The 19263-nt window shown below is 38.8% G+C and overlaps 1 protein-coding gene across 1 annotated transcript in view; it reads left to right on the top strand.

Annotated features, from left to right (window-relative positions):
- The window catches only part of CDKL3 (cyclin dependent kinase like 3), a 59944-nt gene that overhangs the window by 2612 nt on the left and 38069 nt on the right, over positions 1-19263 (top strand). Inside the window, 1 exon segment of the mRNA XM_021701929.1 lies at positions 4520-4714. Coding sequence (XP_021557604.1) covers positions 4520-4714 — 195 coding nt within the window.

The following is a 19263-nucleotide window of genomic DNA, read 5'->3' as shown; positions in this document are numbered from 1 at the left end:
TAAAAAAAATCTATGGTTGAGTAATATTCCATCGAATATATACACCATATCTTCTTTATCCATTCGTCTGTGGATGGATACTTTGGTTGCTTCCGTATCTTGGCTATTGTATTAACACTGCCGTAAACATAGGGGTGCGTATATCTTTTTGAATTAGTGTTTTCACTCTCTTTGGGCAAATACCCAGTAATGGAATTACTGGATCATGTGGTATTGCTACATCTAATTTTTTGAGCAACCTCCATACTATATTCCATAGCAGCTTCTTCAATTTATAGCCACCCCCCCACCCAGCAGTGCACAAGGGTTTCCTTTCCTCCACATTCTTGCCAACACTTGTTATTTTCTTGTCTTTTTAATACTAGCCATTCTGATTGGTGTGAGGTGATATCTCATTTTGGTTTTGATTTGCATTTCCCTGATGATGAGTGATGTTGAGCGTCTTTTATGTGTCTGTTTGCCATTTGTATATCTCCTTTGGAAAAATGTCTATCCAGGTCCTTTGCCCATTTTTAAATAGTATTGTTTGTCTTTTTTAGTGTCGAGTTGTGTAAGTTCTTTATATATGTTGGATATTAAACCCTTATCCTATACATCATTTTTAAGTGTCTTCTCCCATTCAGTAGGTTGCCTTTTTGTTTTGTTGATGGTTTCCTTTGCTGTGCAAAAGCTTTTTATTTTGGTATAGTCCCAATAATTTATTTTTGCTTTTATTTCTCTTGTCTGAGGACACAGATCCATAAACATGTTGCTAAGGGGGATCTCTAAGAGATAACTGCCTAATGTTTTCTTTTAGGAGTTTTATGGTTTCAGGTCTCACATTTAGGTCTTTAATCCATTTTGAGTTTATTTTTGTGTATGGTGTTAGAAAGTGGTGCAGTTTCATTTTTTTGCATCTAGCTGTCCAGTTTTGAAAAGACTGTCTTTTCGTGATTGTCTTGCCTCTTCTGTTGTGAATTAATTGACCATGTAGGTGTGTTCTGTTCTTTTGATTTGTGGGCAAGTTTTTATGCCATTTCTATTTATCTGTGTGTTCCATTGATCTCTGTGGCCTGTTCTATTGATCTGTTTGTCTATTTTTGTGTCAGTACCATACTATTTTGATACTATAGCCTTGTAGTATATCTTGAAATCTGGGATTGTGATACTTCCAGTTTTGTTCTACTTTCTCAACATTGCTTTGACTATTCGAGGTCTTTTATGATTCTATATAAATTTTAGGATTATTTGTTCTAGTTCTGTGAAATTCTCTTCTTTGTAAGTCTGTATTAGATATGGACAAATTTGTTAAGCATATATATATGTGGATTGTTGAAGTACTCTTTCTAGACAGTGGAAAGAAAAGGTAAAGTCAGTAAAGATGTTATGATTTTGTGAGATGCCAGTCCTATTCCTGATGACCTAAAACATTTAATACTGTAAGGCAGTTGTTGAACACCGTAAGTGAAAATCTGATTAGATGGAGATCTTTTCCCAGGCAGTATCTTTTGCTCTTTCTTCAACTCTGTTACATTTAAGCTGATTATTTTTTTCTACTTTATCATTTTGGTTTTTTTTTTTTCGAAGATTTTATTTATTTATTTGACAGAGAGAGTGAGAGAGGGAACACAAGCAGGGAGAGTGGGAGAGGGAGAAGCAGGCTCCCTGCTGAGCAGGGAGCCCAACGCTTGATCCCAGGACCCTGGGATCATGACCTGAGCTGAAGGCAGATGCCCAACAACTGAGCCACCCAGGCACCCCTCTACTTTATCATTTTGTAAAAACAACTAATATGTGGCAAGAACACAGAGAAGAATTAGAAAATGTACTTAACTATTACAACTATTATGCAGACTGTTTTGAAACACCTTAACTATTTATTCTCATTGGCTTATTTATTTGTTTGGGTGTTTTTGTTTGTTTTATTTTTAAGTAGGCTCCACACTGGGCCTAAGATCAAGACCTGAGGAGAAATCAAGAGTCAGAGGCTTAACCAACCAAGCCACCCAGGTGCCCCTTGTTGGCTTATTTCTTATAGAATTTTTAGTTTGATCTTACCTAATTCAACAAGAGAGAGTTCTTGGATTAATTCACATTTTTAGTCTAAAAAGGTTGCCATTATGACTTCATTTGAATTAAATTTTTATCTGCTAGAATTTTATTAAATAAATTACAGTTAGAGTAATTAGTGACAATATCTTTAGAAAAGTTGTCTGGTAATGAAGGAAAACAAAAGTCAACAACTTGAAGAGTGGCAATGGAGCATTTCTAGGAGTTTCATGGTTAATCTGAGAAAGCACCTGATTCTTTACCCTGGTGGATCTTCCATAATGCTTATTAACTCACATTGACTCTTCGTTGCTTTAGCCTTAAGACTAGAGAGGGAACCAGTAATTTTCCTTAGTTGAAGGATTAGTAGTGTAGTGTCCAAGAGCAGTCAGTTGTTTGTGCTGCCGCTAACATGGTGTCACTGCAGCCCTCTGGCATCTTGCCAACCAGGAAATTGGGAGCAAAAATAGGAAAGGAATCTGGCATTATATCCTGGCATGTTTTTCTTTTAGTCATATTTTAAGGACTTTGGTCTATGTGATAGTACAGATAAGTAGAAAAATTGATAATTGTGCTGTTAGAATAAAGACAAATATTTTTCATAAAAGTTTAATTTTCTAATGAATCTAACATTGAAAATATGCCTCTCAGTTTGTAGCCAAAGGAATAAATGCTTTTAGTAATTTGAAAATGTTAAATATTTGAGACTTGGTGATAATTAAGTTAGTGTGTTAAAAAATAAAGTAAGCAGCATAAAATATTGAACCTCATTTGTTTTCTAAGCTGATAGATGCCATTTTTGACCTTTTGAAGTTATCTTACCATTGATTGTTAATAGTTTAAAAAGGTATTTTGTTACTTAGTAGAATATTATAGACAGTGAACAAAAAGGTATCCACAAATAATTGTATATTTTTGTGAAGTTCCTATGACATAAATTGTTATCTCACATATCTGTAAAGTTTCTACGTATTTTGATACTCTTTTGTTCCAGTGTAATTAATTAATTTATATTGTCCACCTGGAACTTATGTTTCACTTTTGAGAGTTGAGGATCAAACTAAGAAAATAATTTATTTGAATTCAGATCATGTACTGAATGGCATTGAAATCCATGCTCATTTGAAAAGATAACATTTTAAATTTCAGATGTTAGACTTTTTTTTTTTTAAGATTTTATTTATTTATTTGACAGAGAGAGAGAGATAGCGAGAGCAGGAACACAAGCAGTGGGAGTGGGAGAGGGAGAAGCAGGCTTCCAGCTGAGCAGGGAGCCCAATGCAGGGCTTGATCCCAGGACCCTGGGATCATGACCTGAGCCGAAGGCAGATGCCTAATGACTGAGTCACCCAGGCACCCCTCAGATGTTAGACTTAATTATAAACCAAATTAAAGGATAGAAAGATATGTCTTAGGGGCACCTGGATGATGCAGTAAGTTAAGTGTCTGACTCTTGGTTTCAGCTCATGATCCTCAGGGTTGTGAGATCGAGCTCCACATCTGCTGAGCATGGAGCCTTCTTGAGATTTTCTCTCTCCGTGTCCCTCTGCCCCTCCCATTTGTACACACTCACTCTCTCAAATAAAGAAATCTTAAAAAAAAAGATACCTCGGGGTGCCTGGGTGGCTCAGTTGGTTAAGCGACTGCCTTCAGCTCAGGTCATGATCCCAGGGTCCTGGGATCGAGCCCCACGTTGGGCTCCCTGCTCCGCGGGAAGCCTGCTTCTCCCTCTCCCACTCCCCCTGCTTGTGTTCCCTCTCTCGCTGTGTCTCTCTTTGTCAAATAAATAAATAAAATCTTAAAAAAAAAAAAAGATACCTCTTAGCATACCAAGTTGGATTATAGTACATTAACTCTAAATTATTTTAATAAACAATCAAATGCCAACTTGAAGTAAGGCAGTATATTATCTCCCCTTGTTCTGTATGTATTAATTATGAAATAGTTTAGCATTTTCTTAAGTTTATTTTTTTTAGTAATCTCTATACCCAACGTGGGGCTCAAACTTACAACCACAAGATCAAGAGTTGCATGCTCTTCTGAGTGAGCCAGCCAGGAGCCCCTAGTTTAGCATTTTTTAAAAATAGGAATGTAAACAAATAAGTTGAAAAATTTCTCTTGAAATGCATGGAGTAAAATGGGCTGAGAATAGGGGCACCTGGGTGGCTCATTTGGCTAAGCGTTTGCCTTAGGCTCAGATCATGATCCCAGGGTCCTGGGATTGAGCCCCAAGTTGGGCCCCCTGCTCAGCAGGGAGTCTGCTTCTCCCTCTCCTCCCTGCTCATGCTCTCTAGATCTCTCTTTCTCTCAAATAAATACATAAAATCTTAAAAAAAATAGGCTGAGAATATTTTTGCCTTTAAAAATTATATGGTGTTATATATAAATTAGGTGTTATATATACTTATAGGTGTTATATATAAATTAGGTGTTATATATAAATTATTGTGCATGAAGTAATGTATTATAAATCTGTTTCTTTTGTCAATAGCAATTTCGTCATGAAAACCTGGTCAATCTGATTGAAGTTTTTAGGCAGAAAAAGAAAATTCATTTGGTGTTTGAATTTATTGACCACACAGTATTAGATGAGTTACAACATTATTGTCACGGACTAGAGAGTAAACGACTTAGAAAATACCTCTTCCAGATCCTTCGAGCAATTGAGTATCTTCACAATAATAACGTAAGTGCTTCGGAGTAAGCCAAATTATAGGATGTATATGAATCTTAAGTGCTCTTTATTTTTTATTTTTTTTTATTTTTTAAAGACTTTATTTATTTATTTGACAGAGAGAGACACAGTGAGAGCAGGAACACAAGCAGGGGGAGTGGGAGAGGGAGAAGCAGGCTTCCCGCTGAGCAGGGAGCCCGATGTGGGACTCGATCCCATGACCTGAGCCGAAGGCAGACGCTTAATGACTGAGCCACCCAGGCGCCCCCTTAAGTGCTCTTTAATGAAGGTTTTAAAAGTATTTTCCTGTACAATAGTAATTGATTTCCTGAAGCTCGGGTCACTACCTTACACTTTAGTTGCAGAATTGCAAAACATGTTAAGTACACAGTAATAAAGCTGTAACTATAACAACAGGGCAGAACAAGTATGGGATGCTAAAGGAAGTATCAGTAATTGGTAAGGAGGAACCAGCAGTTAATTGGGACCTTTTACTGGGGAAAGTACATCAAAATGTTGCCAGGCGGGCTCAGATGTAGGAAGGTTTGGAGGTAGGAACTGGAAACTAGGACATGGGAATGGGAAATGAATGTGGATGCTTTTAGGGAAAGAAAGCAGAAATGAAGTTGCTAAGAGGTACACAGTCTTGCTTAACATGAAAAAATCAAGACAGGAAAGATCAACTTATGATTTTTAGTGTTGCCTTTAACACTGCCTAGTAAGTGTTTAGCTTAGCAAGCTTTTATGGAGATATTTCGTTCCCAAATTCAACTCTACTTTCTGGGAAGTTAGATATACAGGAAATAACAGGAAGAGCCTCAAAAAATTTATTAATAAATGATATAGGCATAATATCTTATATCCTAAGCTTTTTTGGATATCTTAATTTCTAATTTTCTGTCTTGCTAATAGTGCATCTCATTTTGTGGTTTTGAAAAATGTGGTTGTGATAGCAACTGGAATTCAGATTGTCATTTCCTTGCCAGCTGGATCCATGGGGAGGCCGTATAATGTAATAGTTGAGAGCACAGTCTGTAGAATCAGACTCTCCTAGATTTTCACCCATCAGCTTTTCTCTGGGTAACAACACACCTGTGCAGTTCACAGCTCACTGCAGTAGTCTCCCATTATGCTCTGATCCCAGGAAAGTTGCCTAATCTCTCTGAGCCTCACTGTCCTCTTCGGTAAAAGGATATAGTACCTCACAGATTTTTTGTAAAGGTCAAATTAGGTGGTAGGTATAAAGTGTTTAGCATTGTGTCAAGCATATTTTAAGTACTTAATAAGTAGTGCTGGTAGGGAGTCAGGAATAGTTGTGTTATCTGTATCCGTGTCATGCCTTATCTATTTGAAAGTGTTTCTTGAATCAAGGGAGACACCAGTATGGGTTATACTCGGAGGAGAGGACTTCAAAGAGGAAGTAAAATTAAAGTAAGTAGAATTTGGAATTGTAGCTAAGATTTCACTGGAATAGAAGAGGAAATAGATTCAGATGGAATACCACTGTGAGAACAGTGGCAGGCCTGAGCAGGGGACTTGAGAGAGTGGTAGTGAGTGAGCTTTACAGACTAGGTAAAGGATGATAAGATTGCATGGGTTCTCTGAGGAGAGGTTTCCAGAGTCTTGAAATTCATCCTGACGAGTTTGGACTTTTTCCTGAGGATACTGGGAAACCATGGAAGGGTTTTGAACCTGGCTGTAACCGGATTAAAACAAAACCTAAGTTTATTTTGGCAAGTGTAGAGGAAAAGTATGGGTAGAAGCAGATCAGGAGAGAGGCTTTTGTGACAGTCCAGATATGAAGTGGTAAGGGCTTGAAATAGGGAGAGGAAGGATGGCAAAGGCAGAGGATGGAAAGACTCAAAGGGGAAATGATAGGATATGGGGACTAAGTAGATATGAAAGGGATGTGAATAAAGTGAGAAATCAAAGATAATTACAAAATTTTTAATTGAGTGCAGGAAAATTATGGTGCCATTGGCAGTAACCGGTTTTACAAGGGGGAATTGCTTTTAGAAACATTGATATATTTTAAGGGACAGTGAGAATTTCTCAGTCAGAATAGTGGTTGACCTATTATTTAACATGGCCTTTCTAGGAAGTTGTCAGAACTGGATATACAGATTTGGGAATCTTCCTCTTAGAGACTATGGTTGAAGAAGTTAAGGATGGATTATTCTCCAAGGGACAAAAAGAAAAGTAAAAGGTAGTCCTCAGCACCACATATGGAGGAATATCCATGGAACTGTGGGGGCAGCAGAGAAAAAGGCCTAGACAGAAGCACCTAAATTCTTTATTCTCTTGGTCTCACCAAGGACCTAAAGTAAAATTAACCCTGTCACTCACCTCATAGAATATTGTGAAGTTAGTTACTCCTGAGAATTAAGGCAGCCATGAATGAAGTGGCTCATGAGAATATTATGCCTATTATCTGGGTATCTGGGTTCTGGCCTTGATGATTTAAGGTTATCTTCCTGTTGACAAAAACCAAGAAAAGAAAACTTTATTTTCCTAATATCTCCAAATTTCAGATGAATATTTTTATGTGACTGAAATGTCTGAGGTAGAGTCTATCATGATACCCCATGTTACTTTTCATAAGAATTTATGAAGTCAGATACAGTTCAGTACCCGAAAAAGCTTTTTATCTCCAGAAATATGTTTACCTTCTTCTATTTAATAATGAAAATATGTTTTCTTTCCTATATTGGCTTCTAGGCAGCTCAAATAAAAACTTACTATTCAGTTACAGTAACTAATTAATTATAGGAATTTGGTTTATCTTTTTCACTCTGGTTGTTTTTTAAAATTTAAAATTTTCATCTGGTTAGTATTATAAGCCTCTTACACCTGAAACAAATGTAACATTTTGTGTCAACTATACTTCAATAAAAAATTTTTAAAATATATTATAAAATATCCAAACTATGTAGCATAAGATTATGTGCTGTTTGTGCTGATGTGGACTCCTGGTCTCCCACTATCAAACACACAAGTGAGAGTTGACTGTGTCTGGCTTTCACAAGTGGTATGTCATATAATTTCAGCTCATTATTTTAGAGCAAATGGGTCTGACAGATTAAAACTGTGTACACAGGGCACCTGGGTGGCTCAGTCAGTTAAGCATCTGCCTTCGGCTCAGGTCAGGATCCCAGGGTCCTGGGATCGAGTCCTGCATCAGGCTCCCTGCTCAGTGGGGAGTCTGCTTCTCCCTCTCCCTCTGCCCCTCCCCTCCTGCTTGTGCTCTCCCTCTCTCTCATCCTCTCTCTCTCTCTCTCAAATTTTAAAAATTCTTTAATAAAAAAAGCTGTATAAACAATAAATATTACCATGCTTTTATTTCATATAATTATTTTTAAAAACTCAAAGTTTTAGAATTCATGTGATAATTCAAACTGCTTATTGTTTACTTACAGAGAAAATACCATACTGTACACGAAGTTGTAAACTTCATACAAATTGAAATAGTTCTTCAAAAACAGTCCAAGTCCTATAAGCTTGTGAAGCAATATTAAGTGCTATGTAAAGAGTTTGTTAATTCTAAATGAATGAAGTTTTGTGAATCCTGGAAAAAACTATTCTAAACCTCTTTGAAACCATTTTGGAAGCAAAGTGTAAATACAAATATGTGGCCACTTATGGGGAAGAAATGGTTATTCATTCCCTCCTTCATTTATCCAATAAATAGTCATTGAGCATCTTCCAATAGCAATCATTGATTGTAGTAAGAGCTGAGGATGCAGCCTTGAGTAAAAGACTTGGTTCCTGTCCTCATGGAGCTTCTTAAATTTTATTAAATTTTCAGTAACCTTTATGAATTATGAATTATTCTGACTAATACCTAAACACTGTTGATATTTCTTAGCCCCATCCCACCTCCTACTCCACAAAGCCCTTTTTCCCTAAGTTTAGGCCACTTTTGCATAGGGTTTTATTTATTTTTATTTTTATTTTTTAAAAGATTTTGAGAGAGAGAGAGAGACAAAGAGAAATGAGTAGTGGAGTGGAGCAGAGGGAGTGAGAGAGAAACAGACTTCCTGCTGAGCAGGAAGCCTGACATGGGGCCCAATCTCAGGACCTGGAGATCATGACCTGAGCCGAAGGCAGATGCTTAACCAAATGAGCCACCCAGGTGCCCCTTGCATAGTTTTTTTAAACTCTGCTTTGAATTTTAAACTCATAGTCTTCCAAACAAGGAATTGTTATTATTTGGATAATGTTATTGTTAACATTTTACTATGATTTAATATGTTTTGGGGTGACTGGGTGGCTCAATTAAGCATCCCACTCTTGGTTTCTGCTCAGGTCATGATCTCAGGGTCATGAGATTGAGCCCCACATTGGGCTCTGAACTCAGCACAGAGTCTGCTTGAGAGTCTCTCTCCCTCTCACCCTGCCCCTCCTCTACCCCCCAACTCACTCACGTGCCCTCTCTCAAATAAATAAATAAATCTTAAAATATATATATATGTTTTGGGATGCCTGGGTGGCTCAGTCGGTTAAGCATCTGCCTTCGGCTCAGGTAATGATCCCAGGGTCCTGGGATTGAGTCCTGCATCAGGCTCCTTACTCAGCGGGAAGCCTGCTTCTCCCTCTGCCTGCCTCTCCCCCTGCTTGTGCTCTGTCTCTCTGACAAATAAATAAAATCTTTTTAAAAAATATGTTTTAATATATTAATGTTTTGCTATATGTGCTTCATCTATTTTGTTTTCTGAGGCATTTTAAATTACAGGTACCCTGATGTTTTATCCCTAAATAGGTCACTGTATCTCTTTATAAAAGCATATTTTCCATTGGACAGCCACATGCTGAAGACTGAAACTGGACCATTTTCTTACACCATACACAAAAATAAACAAAATGGAAAAAAGACCTAAATGTGAAACAGGAATCCATCAAAATCCTAGAGGAGAACACGGGCAGCAACCTCTTTGACCTCAGCTGCAGCAACTTCTCACTAGACACTTCTCCAAAGGCGGGGGAAACAAAGGCAAAAATGGGCTATTGGGACTTCATCAAGATAAAAAGCTTTTGCGCAGCAAAGGAAACAGTTGACAAAACCAAAAGACTACCCACAGAACCGGAGAAGATTTTTGCAAATGCCTTGTCAGATAAAGGGCTAGTATCCAAAATCTATAAAGAACTTACCAAACTCAACACCCAAAGAACAAATAATCCAATCAAGCAATGGGCAGATGACATGAACAGACTATCTCCAAAGAAGACATACAAATGGGGCACCTGGGTGGCTCAGTTGGTTAAGCGACTGCCTTCGGCTCAGGTCATGATCTTGGAGTCCCGGGATCGAGTCCCATATCAAGCTCCTTGCTCAGCAGGGGGTCTGCTTCTCCCTCTGACCCTCCCCCCTCTCATGTGCTCTCTCTCTCTCAAATAAATAAATAAAATCTTAAAAAAAAAAAAAAGAAGACATACAAATGGCCAACAGACACATGAAAATATGCTCAACATCACTCTGCATCAGGGAAATAGAAATCAAAACCGCAATGAGATACACCTCACACCAGTCAGAATGGCTAAAATTAACAAGTCAGGAAACAACAAATATTGGCAAGGATGCAGAGAAGGGGGAACCCTCTTACACTGTTGGTGGGTATGCAAGTTGGTACAGCCACTCTGGAAAACAGTATGGAGGTTCCTCAAGAAGTTAAAAATAGAGCTACACTACGACCCAGCAATTGCACTACTAGGTATTTACCCCAAAGATACAAATGTAGTGATCTGAACGGGCACCTACACCCCAATGTTTATAGCAGCAATGTCCACAATAGCCAAACTATGGAAAAAGACCCGTTGTCCATTGACAGATAATAAAGAAGATGTGGTATATGTATACAATGGAATATTATCCATCAAAAAATTGAAATCTTGTCATTTGCAACAAAGTGGATGGAACTAGAAGGTATTATGCTAAGCGAAATAAGTCAATCAGAGAAAGACAATTGTATGATTTCACTCATATGTGGAATTTAAGAAACAAAACGGAGGAGCATAGGTAAAGGGAGGGAAAAATAAAACAAGATGAAATCAGAAGGGAGAAGAGGGAGACAAACCATAAGAGACTCTTAACCATAGGAAACAAACAGGGTTGCTGGAGGGGAAGGGGGTGCGAGGATGGGGTAATTGGGTGATGGGCATTAAGGAGGGCATGTGATGTAATGAGCACTGGGTGTGAATCACTGAACTCTACCTCTGAAACTAATAATTCACTGTATGTTAATTAATTGAATTTAAATTTAAAAAACCCCAAAAACATTCTCCTATGTAACTTCAGAATTATGATTATATTTGCACAATAAACAATAATTTCTTAATGTCATGTAATACTAACCTTAAGAGGTACCCAGTTGTTCCTAAAATGTCTTTTACAAATGATTTATTAAGGTCAGGATCCAATCCAATCCAAGGACTGAATTTTCCATTTGGTTTTTAGGGCATAAAGGGAATTCCCAGTTTTTTGGTCTATCTCAAACATCCTTATCCAGCCTCTTTCTAGAAGCTACTGGCTTATTTTTTCATATACACATTAACATTTAATTGTATAACTTTCCAACTGGAAAGTTTATCAAATTGAGATTCTAGGTGATTTAGAACCAAGTTCTCTGAGGCTGTTAGATGATATGGAAATTTGAGTTCTCCCCTCTAATGAGTGTTTACATTCAAGCATATAGGGCTACATAAGCAGAGGTATTATAAATCAGATTAAGAAAATTTTTTAAAGATTTTATTAGAGAATGAGAGAGCACAAGAGGGAGAGGTAGAAGCAGTCTCTCCGCTGAGCAGGGATTCCCCCCAACCTGGGGCTCGATCCCAGGACCCTGGGATCATGAGCTGAGATGAAGGCAGATGCTTAACTGACTAAACCACCCAGGCGCCCTTATTAAAAATTTTTTTTTAATATTTTTAATTTTAAAAAATTTATTTAAATTCCAGTTAACATACAGTGTAATACTGTTTTTCAGGTGATAAATCAGATTTCAACATCGCGTTTTATGTAGTTCTGGAGCATTTACTACAAAGTAAAGGAGAAACCAACTCTGAATCCTAGGTCTAATAGTTCACACTATATACAAAAATTAACTCAAAATGGTTGAAAGACCTTAATATAAGTGCTGAAACTATAAAACTCTTAGAAGAAAATGTAGATGAAGATCTGTGTGACCATTTATTAGGCAATTTTTTTAAATGGAGTTTATTAAGTAATCTCTACACCCAAGGTGGGGCTTGAACCTACAATCCTGAGATCAAGAGCTGCACGCTCCTCTGACTGAGTCAGCCAGGCATTCCTAGGCAATAGTTCTTTAGATATAACATCAAAAGCAAAAGTAATCAAAGAAAAAAGTAGACAAATTGGACTTCATCAAAATTAAAAACTTTTGTGCACCAAAGGACACTATCAAGACAGTAAAAAGTTCAAAGAATGGGAGAAAATATTTGCAAATCATATATCTGATAAGTATCCAGGATATGTAAAATACAACTCAAGAGTAAAAAGACAACCCAATTTAAATATGGGCAAGGGATTTGAATAGACATTTCTCCAAATAAGATATATAAATGGCTGATAGCACATGAAATGATGCTCAATATCATTAGTCATTATGAAAATACAAATCAAAATTACAATGAGAAATCACTTCACACCCACCAGGCTGGCTGTAATTTAAAAAGCAGACAATGACGAATATTGGCGAGGAAGTAGAGAAATTGGAACGTTCATACCCTGCTGGTGATAATGTAAAATGGTGCAGATGGTATGGAAAACAGTTTGGCAGTTCCTCAGAAAGTTAAATATAGAATTACCATATGACCTAGCAATTCTTGTCCTAGGTATCTACACAAGAGAATCGAAAATGTGTTCACATGAAAACTTGCACAAGAATATTCACAGCAGCATTATTCATAATAGCCAAAAAGTGGAAACAAAAATATATCAGTCTGATGAATGGATAAACAAATGAGGTATATACATACAATGAAATGTATTCAGCCATAAAAAAGAATGAAGTACTGATACATGCTACACCATGAATGACCTTGAAAACATCATGTTAAATGAAGAAATCCACATGTAAAAGACCACACAGTATAAATTCCATTAAAATGAAAACATCAGGGCTGGCAAATTCATATTTGTATATCTTCTTTGAAGAAATTTCTATTCAAGTCCTTTGCTCATTTTTATTTTTATTTTTTATTTATTTATTTTTTTTTAAAAGATTTTTTAATTTATTTGACAGAGAGAGATACAGCGAGAGAGGAACACAAGCAGGGGGAGTGGGAGAGGGAGAAGCAGGCTTCCCACAGAGCAGGGAGCCCGATGCGGGGCTCGATCCCAGGACCCTGGGATCATGACCTGAGCCGAAGGCAGGTGCTTAACAACTGAGCCACCCAGGCTCCCCTTTTGCTCATTTTTAAACTGGGTTACTTGTCTTTTTATTGTTGAGTTGTACTTTATATATTTTGAGTGTTAGATGCTTATCAGATATAAAATTTGCAAATATTTTTCTCCTGTGGGTTGCCCTTTTTGCTTTCTTGATTGTGTTCTTTTGTATTTAGTTCTTTTAATTTTTATTTATTTATTTATTTTTAAAGATTTTATTTATTTGTCAGAGAGAGAGAGCATGAGCAGGGGGAGCAGCAGGTAGAAGGAGAGAGATAAGTAGGCTCCCTGCTGAGCAAGGAGCCTGATGCCGGACTTGATCCTAGATCCCTGGGATCATGACCTGAGCTGAAGGCAGAAGCTTAACTGACTGAACCACCCAGGCATCCCTATTTAGTTCTTTTTAGTAATTTCTTTCTCTTTAAGGATATTCTTTAATTTTTTTAAAAGTTTTTATTTATTTTAGAAAGAGAGCACGAGTGGGGGAAGGGGTAGAGGGAAAGGGAGAGACAGAATCTCCAGCAGACTCCCTGCTGAGTGCAGAGCCCCATGGGATGCTCAATCCCAAGACCCTGAGATCATGACCTGAGCTGAAACCAAGAGTCAGACACTTAACTGGCTGAGCCACCCAGGCACCCCTGGATATTCCTTATTTGATGAGACATTGTGTTCATAATTTTCTTTAGTTCTTTAGACATTATTTCCTTTAGCTTGGAACATTTCTTTAAAGTTTTACTTATTTATTTTTTCAGTAATCTCTACACCCAATGTGGGGCTTGAACTCACAACCCCGAGATCAAGAGTCACGCACACTGACTGAGCCAGCCAGGCACCCCTAACTTAGAACATATTTAAAATAGTTGATTACTGTTGGGCGCCTGGGTGACTCAGTTGGTTAAGCGACTGCCTTTGGCTCAGGTCATGATGCTGGAGTCCCAGGATCGAGTCCCGCATCGGGCTCCCTACTCGGCAGGGAGTCTGCTTCTCCCTCTGACCCTCCCCCCTCTCATTCTCATTCTCTCTCTCAAATAAATAAATAAAATCTTTAAAAATAAAATAAAATAGTTGATTACTGTCTTCAGCAAATTCAATATCTGAGCTTCTTCAGGGAAGATTTCTTTTTCTCTTTCTTTCTTTCTTTTTTAAGATTTATTTATTTTAGAGAGACAGAGTGACAGAGAGAGAGTGAGGGGAGGGAGAGAATCTTCAAGCAGACTCCCCATTGAGCATGGAGCCCTATGCGGGGCTCAATCCCAAGAACCATGAGATCATGACCTGAGCCGAAACCAAGAGTCTGATGCTCAACTGACCCATCCCGGCACCCCAGGGAAGATTTCTTATGGACTGCTTTTCTTTCCATATATGGGCCATACTTGTTTCTTTGCATACCTTTTTGAGGGGGACATTTTTTGGAAATTTATAATTTTTTGTTGAAAACTGGAATTTAAAATAAGATATTGTGGAAACTCTGGACATTGGAGTCTGCCATCACTCTGAGTTTATTGTTGTGACTGTTTAGTTACTTTACTGAACTGATTCTGCAAAGTGTGTATTCTTCCTCATGTGTGACCACTGAAATCTCTGCTCATTTGGCTTAGTGGTGAGCTAATGATCAGGCAGAGATTTTCATTAATGCCTGAAACCAAGAAATCTCTCAGCCTTTTATATTGAGGGGCTCTTCCAGTGTGTTGGGATCTGTCTTCAATGTTCAGGCAGGCAGTTTGCAACTCTCACTTAGCCTTACCTTCTTGCTTGCTCAGAGCCTCAAATTCATCCACAGGTAAGAGCTTTCGTACCATCTCCAGTCTTTCCTGAGCATGTGCACAGCTGTGTATGTGGCTTTTGGATTCTCAGGAATGTGTTGAAGCTTTTCTTTCTTTCTTTTCTTTCTTTCTTTCTTTCCTCCCTCCCTCCTTCCCTTCCTCCCTCCTTTCTTTCTTTCTTATTTATTTATTTATTTTTAGATTTTATTTATTTATTCATGAGAGATAGAGAGAGAGAGGCAGAGGCAGAGGGAGAAGCAGGCTCCCCGCGGAGCAGGGAGCCTGATGCAGGACTCGATCCCAGGACCCTGGGATCATGAGCTGAGCTGAAGGCAGACGCTTAACTGACTGAGCCACCCAGGCGTCCCTTGCTTTCTTATTTATTTATTTGACATGGTGGGGGTGCGGGTGGAGAGAGCAAGCACAAGCAGGGGGAGCTGCAGAGGGAGAGAGAGAAGGCTCCCTGCTCGCAGGGAGCCTAATGCGCGTGGGGCTCCATTCCAGGACCCTGGGATCATGACCTGAGCCGAAGGCGGATGCTTTAATGACTGAGCCACCCAGGTGCCCATGTTGAAGCCTTTCAAACCCTTTATGGACATCTTATTCCCAATCTATCTTTTTAAGTATTTTGGTCAACTTGTTGTTTGTCCTAATTGTTAGTTACCTCAGGTGGCTATAATGTTATAAAGTGGATGTTAATTATTTCTGACCAAGGCCCCAGGAGAAAGGCTGTTTGCATTAGCAAGCTCTGCTTTAGGTCAAATAAAGGCAAGGCTTCTAGTGGGATTTTCCAGTGACTTGTCAGACAAGTCAAATAATGATAGCTGGGAATAGGGCTTTGGAGGAGATATAACCCATTCTACTTTCTCTGGTGGCTGCTAGGCTACTGGTTTTCACTATGATTTGGGGGACTGTTGGTTTACAAAGCTCCCAGAAGGTAGGGAGAGGGAGGTAAAATAAGGCAAGTTAAGGCTACTATATGGGGGGTGTGTGTGTGTGTGTGTGTGCATGGGTGGCTCAGTCAGTTAAGCATCCAGGTCTTGGTTTTGGCTTAGATCATGATCTCATGGGTCTGGAGATCAAGGTGCCCCACCCTCACCCCCATGGGGCTTGGAGCTCAGTGGGGAGTCTGCTTGAAGATTCTCTCGCTCTGCCTCTCCACCCACTCATACACTTTTGCACACACACTCTCTCTCAAATAAATAATAAGTCTTTAAAAAAAAGAATACTATATGGGTAGGAGTGACTGGCTGGCTCCATCAATAGAACATGTGACTCTTGATCTTAGGGTTCATGAGTTCAAGCCGCATGTTGGGTGTAGAGCTTACATTAAAAAAAAATACCATATGGGTCATATGATTTATGTTTTAACTCTTTAAAGAACTGCTAAATTGTTTTCCAAAGTGGCTGTATTATTTTACATCCCCACTAACAATGCATTCCAGTTTTCCACTTCCTCCTCAATATTTGTTTATTGTCATTTTGGTTGTGGCAATTCTAGTGGGTGTGAAATGGTACCTTTTTTTTTTTTTCCTGAGAACTAGAACTGTCTTTATTTACAGATGATATGATCATCTGTGTAGAAAATCCTATGGGATCTGCAACAAAATTAATAGAACTAATTTCTAAGTTTATCAAGGTTGTGGGATTTAAGATCTATATATCAAAATTAATTGCATATATCGAAATTAATTATAATTTTATATACTGGCAATCAACAATCAGAAATTGAAAATAGGGGCGCTGGGTGGTTCAGTTGGTTAAGCATCTGCCTTCAGCTCAGGTCATGATCCTGGGGTCCTGGGATCAAGCCCCACGTCAGGCTCCCTGCTCAGCGGGGAGCCTGTTTCTCCCTCTCCCTCTGCCCCTCACCATGCTTGTGCTCTCTCTCTCCCTCTCTCTCTGTCAAATAAATAAATCTTTTTTTTTTTAAAGAACTTAGTTATTTGCGAGAGAGAGAATGAGAGACAGGGAGCATGAGAAGGAGGAGGGTCAGAGGGAGAAGCAGACTCCCCGCTGAGCAGGGAGCCCAATGCGGGACTTGATCCCGGGACTCCAGGATCATGACCTGAGCCGAAGGCAGTCGCTTAACCAACTGAGCCACCCAGGCACCCAATAAATAAAATCTTAAAGAAATTGAAATTAAAAATACCATTAAACAGGGGCACCTGACTGGCTCAGTAGTAGAGCGTGTGACTCTTGATCTCAGGGTTCTGAGTTCAAGCCCCAGGTTGAGTGAAAAGATTACTTAAAAATAAAATCTTTCTTTCTTTCTTTTTTTTTAAAAAAGATCTTATTTATCTATTTATTTGAGAGAAAGAGAGGGAGAGAGTGAGCATGAGCAGGGTGAGAGGCAGGCTCTCCGCTGAGCAGAGAGCCCAATGTTGGGCTTGATCCCTGGACTCTGGGATTATGACCTGAGCTGAAGGCAGATGCTTAACCAAATGAGCCACCCAGGTGCTCCTTTTCTTTCTTTCTTTCTTTCTTTTTTTAACATTTATTATTTATTTTAGAGAGAGAGAGAGCATGCACATGGGGAGGGGAGGAGCAGAGGAGGAGGGAGGGAGAAAGCTTGATCCCATGACCCTGAGATCACGACCTAAGCCAAAACCAAGAGTGGACACTTAACCAACTGAGCCACCCATGCGCCCCAAAAATAAAATCTTAAAAAAAAAACATTAAACAGCTTTATTTTTATTTTTTTAAGATTTTATTTATTTATTCATGAGAGAGAGAGAGGCAGAGGCAAGAGAGAAGCAGGCTCCCTGCGGAGCCCGATGTGGGACTCGATTCCAGGACCCCAGGATCATGACCTGAGCCGAAGGCAGATGCTTAACCAACTGAGCCACCCAGGCACCCTAAACAGCTTTAAATATAAGAAATATTTAGGGAGAATCTGACAAAAGATGTATAAGACCTATAAACCAAAAACTACTAAACATTGAGAGAAATTAAAGACATAAACAAATGGAAAGAAATACTGTTATTTATGGAGGTCAAAGTGTGATAGTGGAAGATGAAGGAGGATGTAGTCAAACATAGAGTTTTACAAAGTTGGGATTTAGAAAGGGCTTTGTTCTCAAGGATAACAAAATTCCACATATAGTCATGGTGTTAGTTATGGAAAAGAATGAAAATATTAGGGTATCAGCTGGGTGGAGCTTTCTGCCTTGTGTTTAAAGGACTGAGAAGGAGAACAATGGATGTGTGGTGGGCAGAATTCGTGAAGTGGTATCTGGATGTGCTTTTTTCTATGTCAGTGTTTGCTCATGTTATATCCTTAGATCTTGGTATAGTGCCTAGCATATAGTAGTCATTCAATAAAAGTTGTAGAAATAAGGAAGGATTAATACAGCTTTATGGATGGCACACTTAAGGTGACTCATTACCCCAAGTTAATATTTTGGCCATTTATGTAGGGAGACTGAGGCAGAACACAAGCCAATCCCAAAGACTTATAGCAGTAAGTTGTATAAACAAGGAAAGATCTTAGATTTCTGTCACAGAGATATTTTCACTTGTGCTATGACACTTTGTAGGTGATGAGAATATGCTTCATTTCATAAAATTTTTAAATGCTTTCTTTGTTTTAGGCACTGTATTGGTCACTGGGGCTGTAGCTTGAACAAGACAGACATACCTCTTGCCCTTGTGGAGTTTCCAGTCTAGTGGGAGTTACAAACAAGTAAACAGGCAATTAATAATATGGCATGACAAATAATGTGATGGGGGAAGTGCAGAATGATGTGAGACCATATACAAGGAACATCTAATATAAATATCTAAGCTAAGGCCTAAGGAAATAGTTGGCCAGGCAAAGTGTTCTAGGCGTTGGAACAGCATCAGCAAACGAACAGAGATGAGACAAACTTTAGAAAATTGGGAAATATCCTATAGGCTAGGGAAGGGAGGTGGAGAAAGTGAGCAAGGGCCAAATTCTACAAGGCCTTACAAGCCATTTTTGGGAGTTTCAAATTTGTCCTGTGGGATGGGGAATCCTTGAAGGATGTTAAGCAGAGAAGTGACATGATCACACATGTGATTTTTTTTAAGTTTTAAATTTTTTTGTAACCACGACACACAGTGTAGGGCTCAAACCCATGATCCTGAGATCAAGAGTCACATGCTCTTCCAACTCAGCCAACCAGGTGCCACACCCATGTGATTTTAAAATAGTATTGTGACTTCCTTTTGTGGACAGTGGGTTGGAGGGCATCAGAATGAATTCAGGGAGACGAGTTGGCAATGTAGTCATTTTGGTGAGAGAGTTGAGGGGACTTGAACTAGGGACAAAAGTATGTATGGAAGCTGAAGGAGAAAGATACCTTGGTTTCTGGCTTGAGCCATGGGGTCAATGTTTGTTCTATCCGCTGAGCTAAGGGACTGTTGAGAGCAAA

The sequence above is a fragment of the Neomonachus schauinslandi genome, chromosome 7, assembly GCF_002201575.2.
Source record: "Neomonachus schauinslandi chromosome 7, ASM220157v2, whole genome shotgun sequence".
Lineage (NCBI taxonomy): Eukaryota > Metazoa > Chordata > Mammalia > Carnivora > Phocidae > Neomonachus > Neomonachus schauinslandi.
Note: the sequence above shows the minus strand (reverse complement) of the source record. Positions and strands in the feature narration are given on the sequence as shown.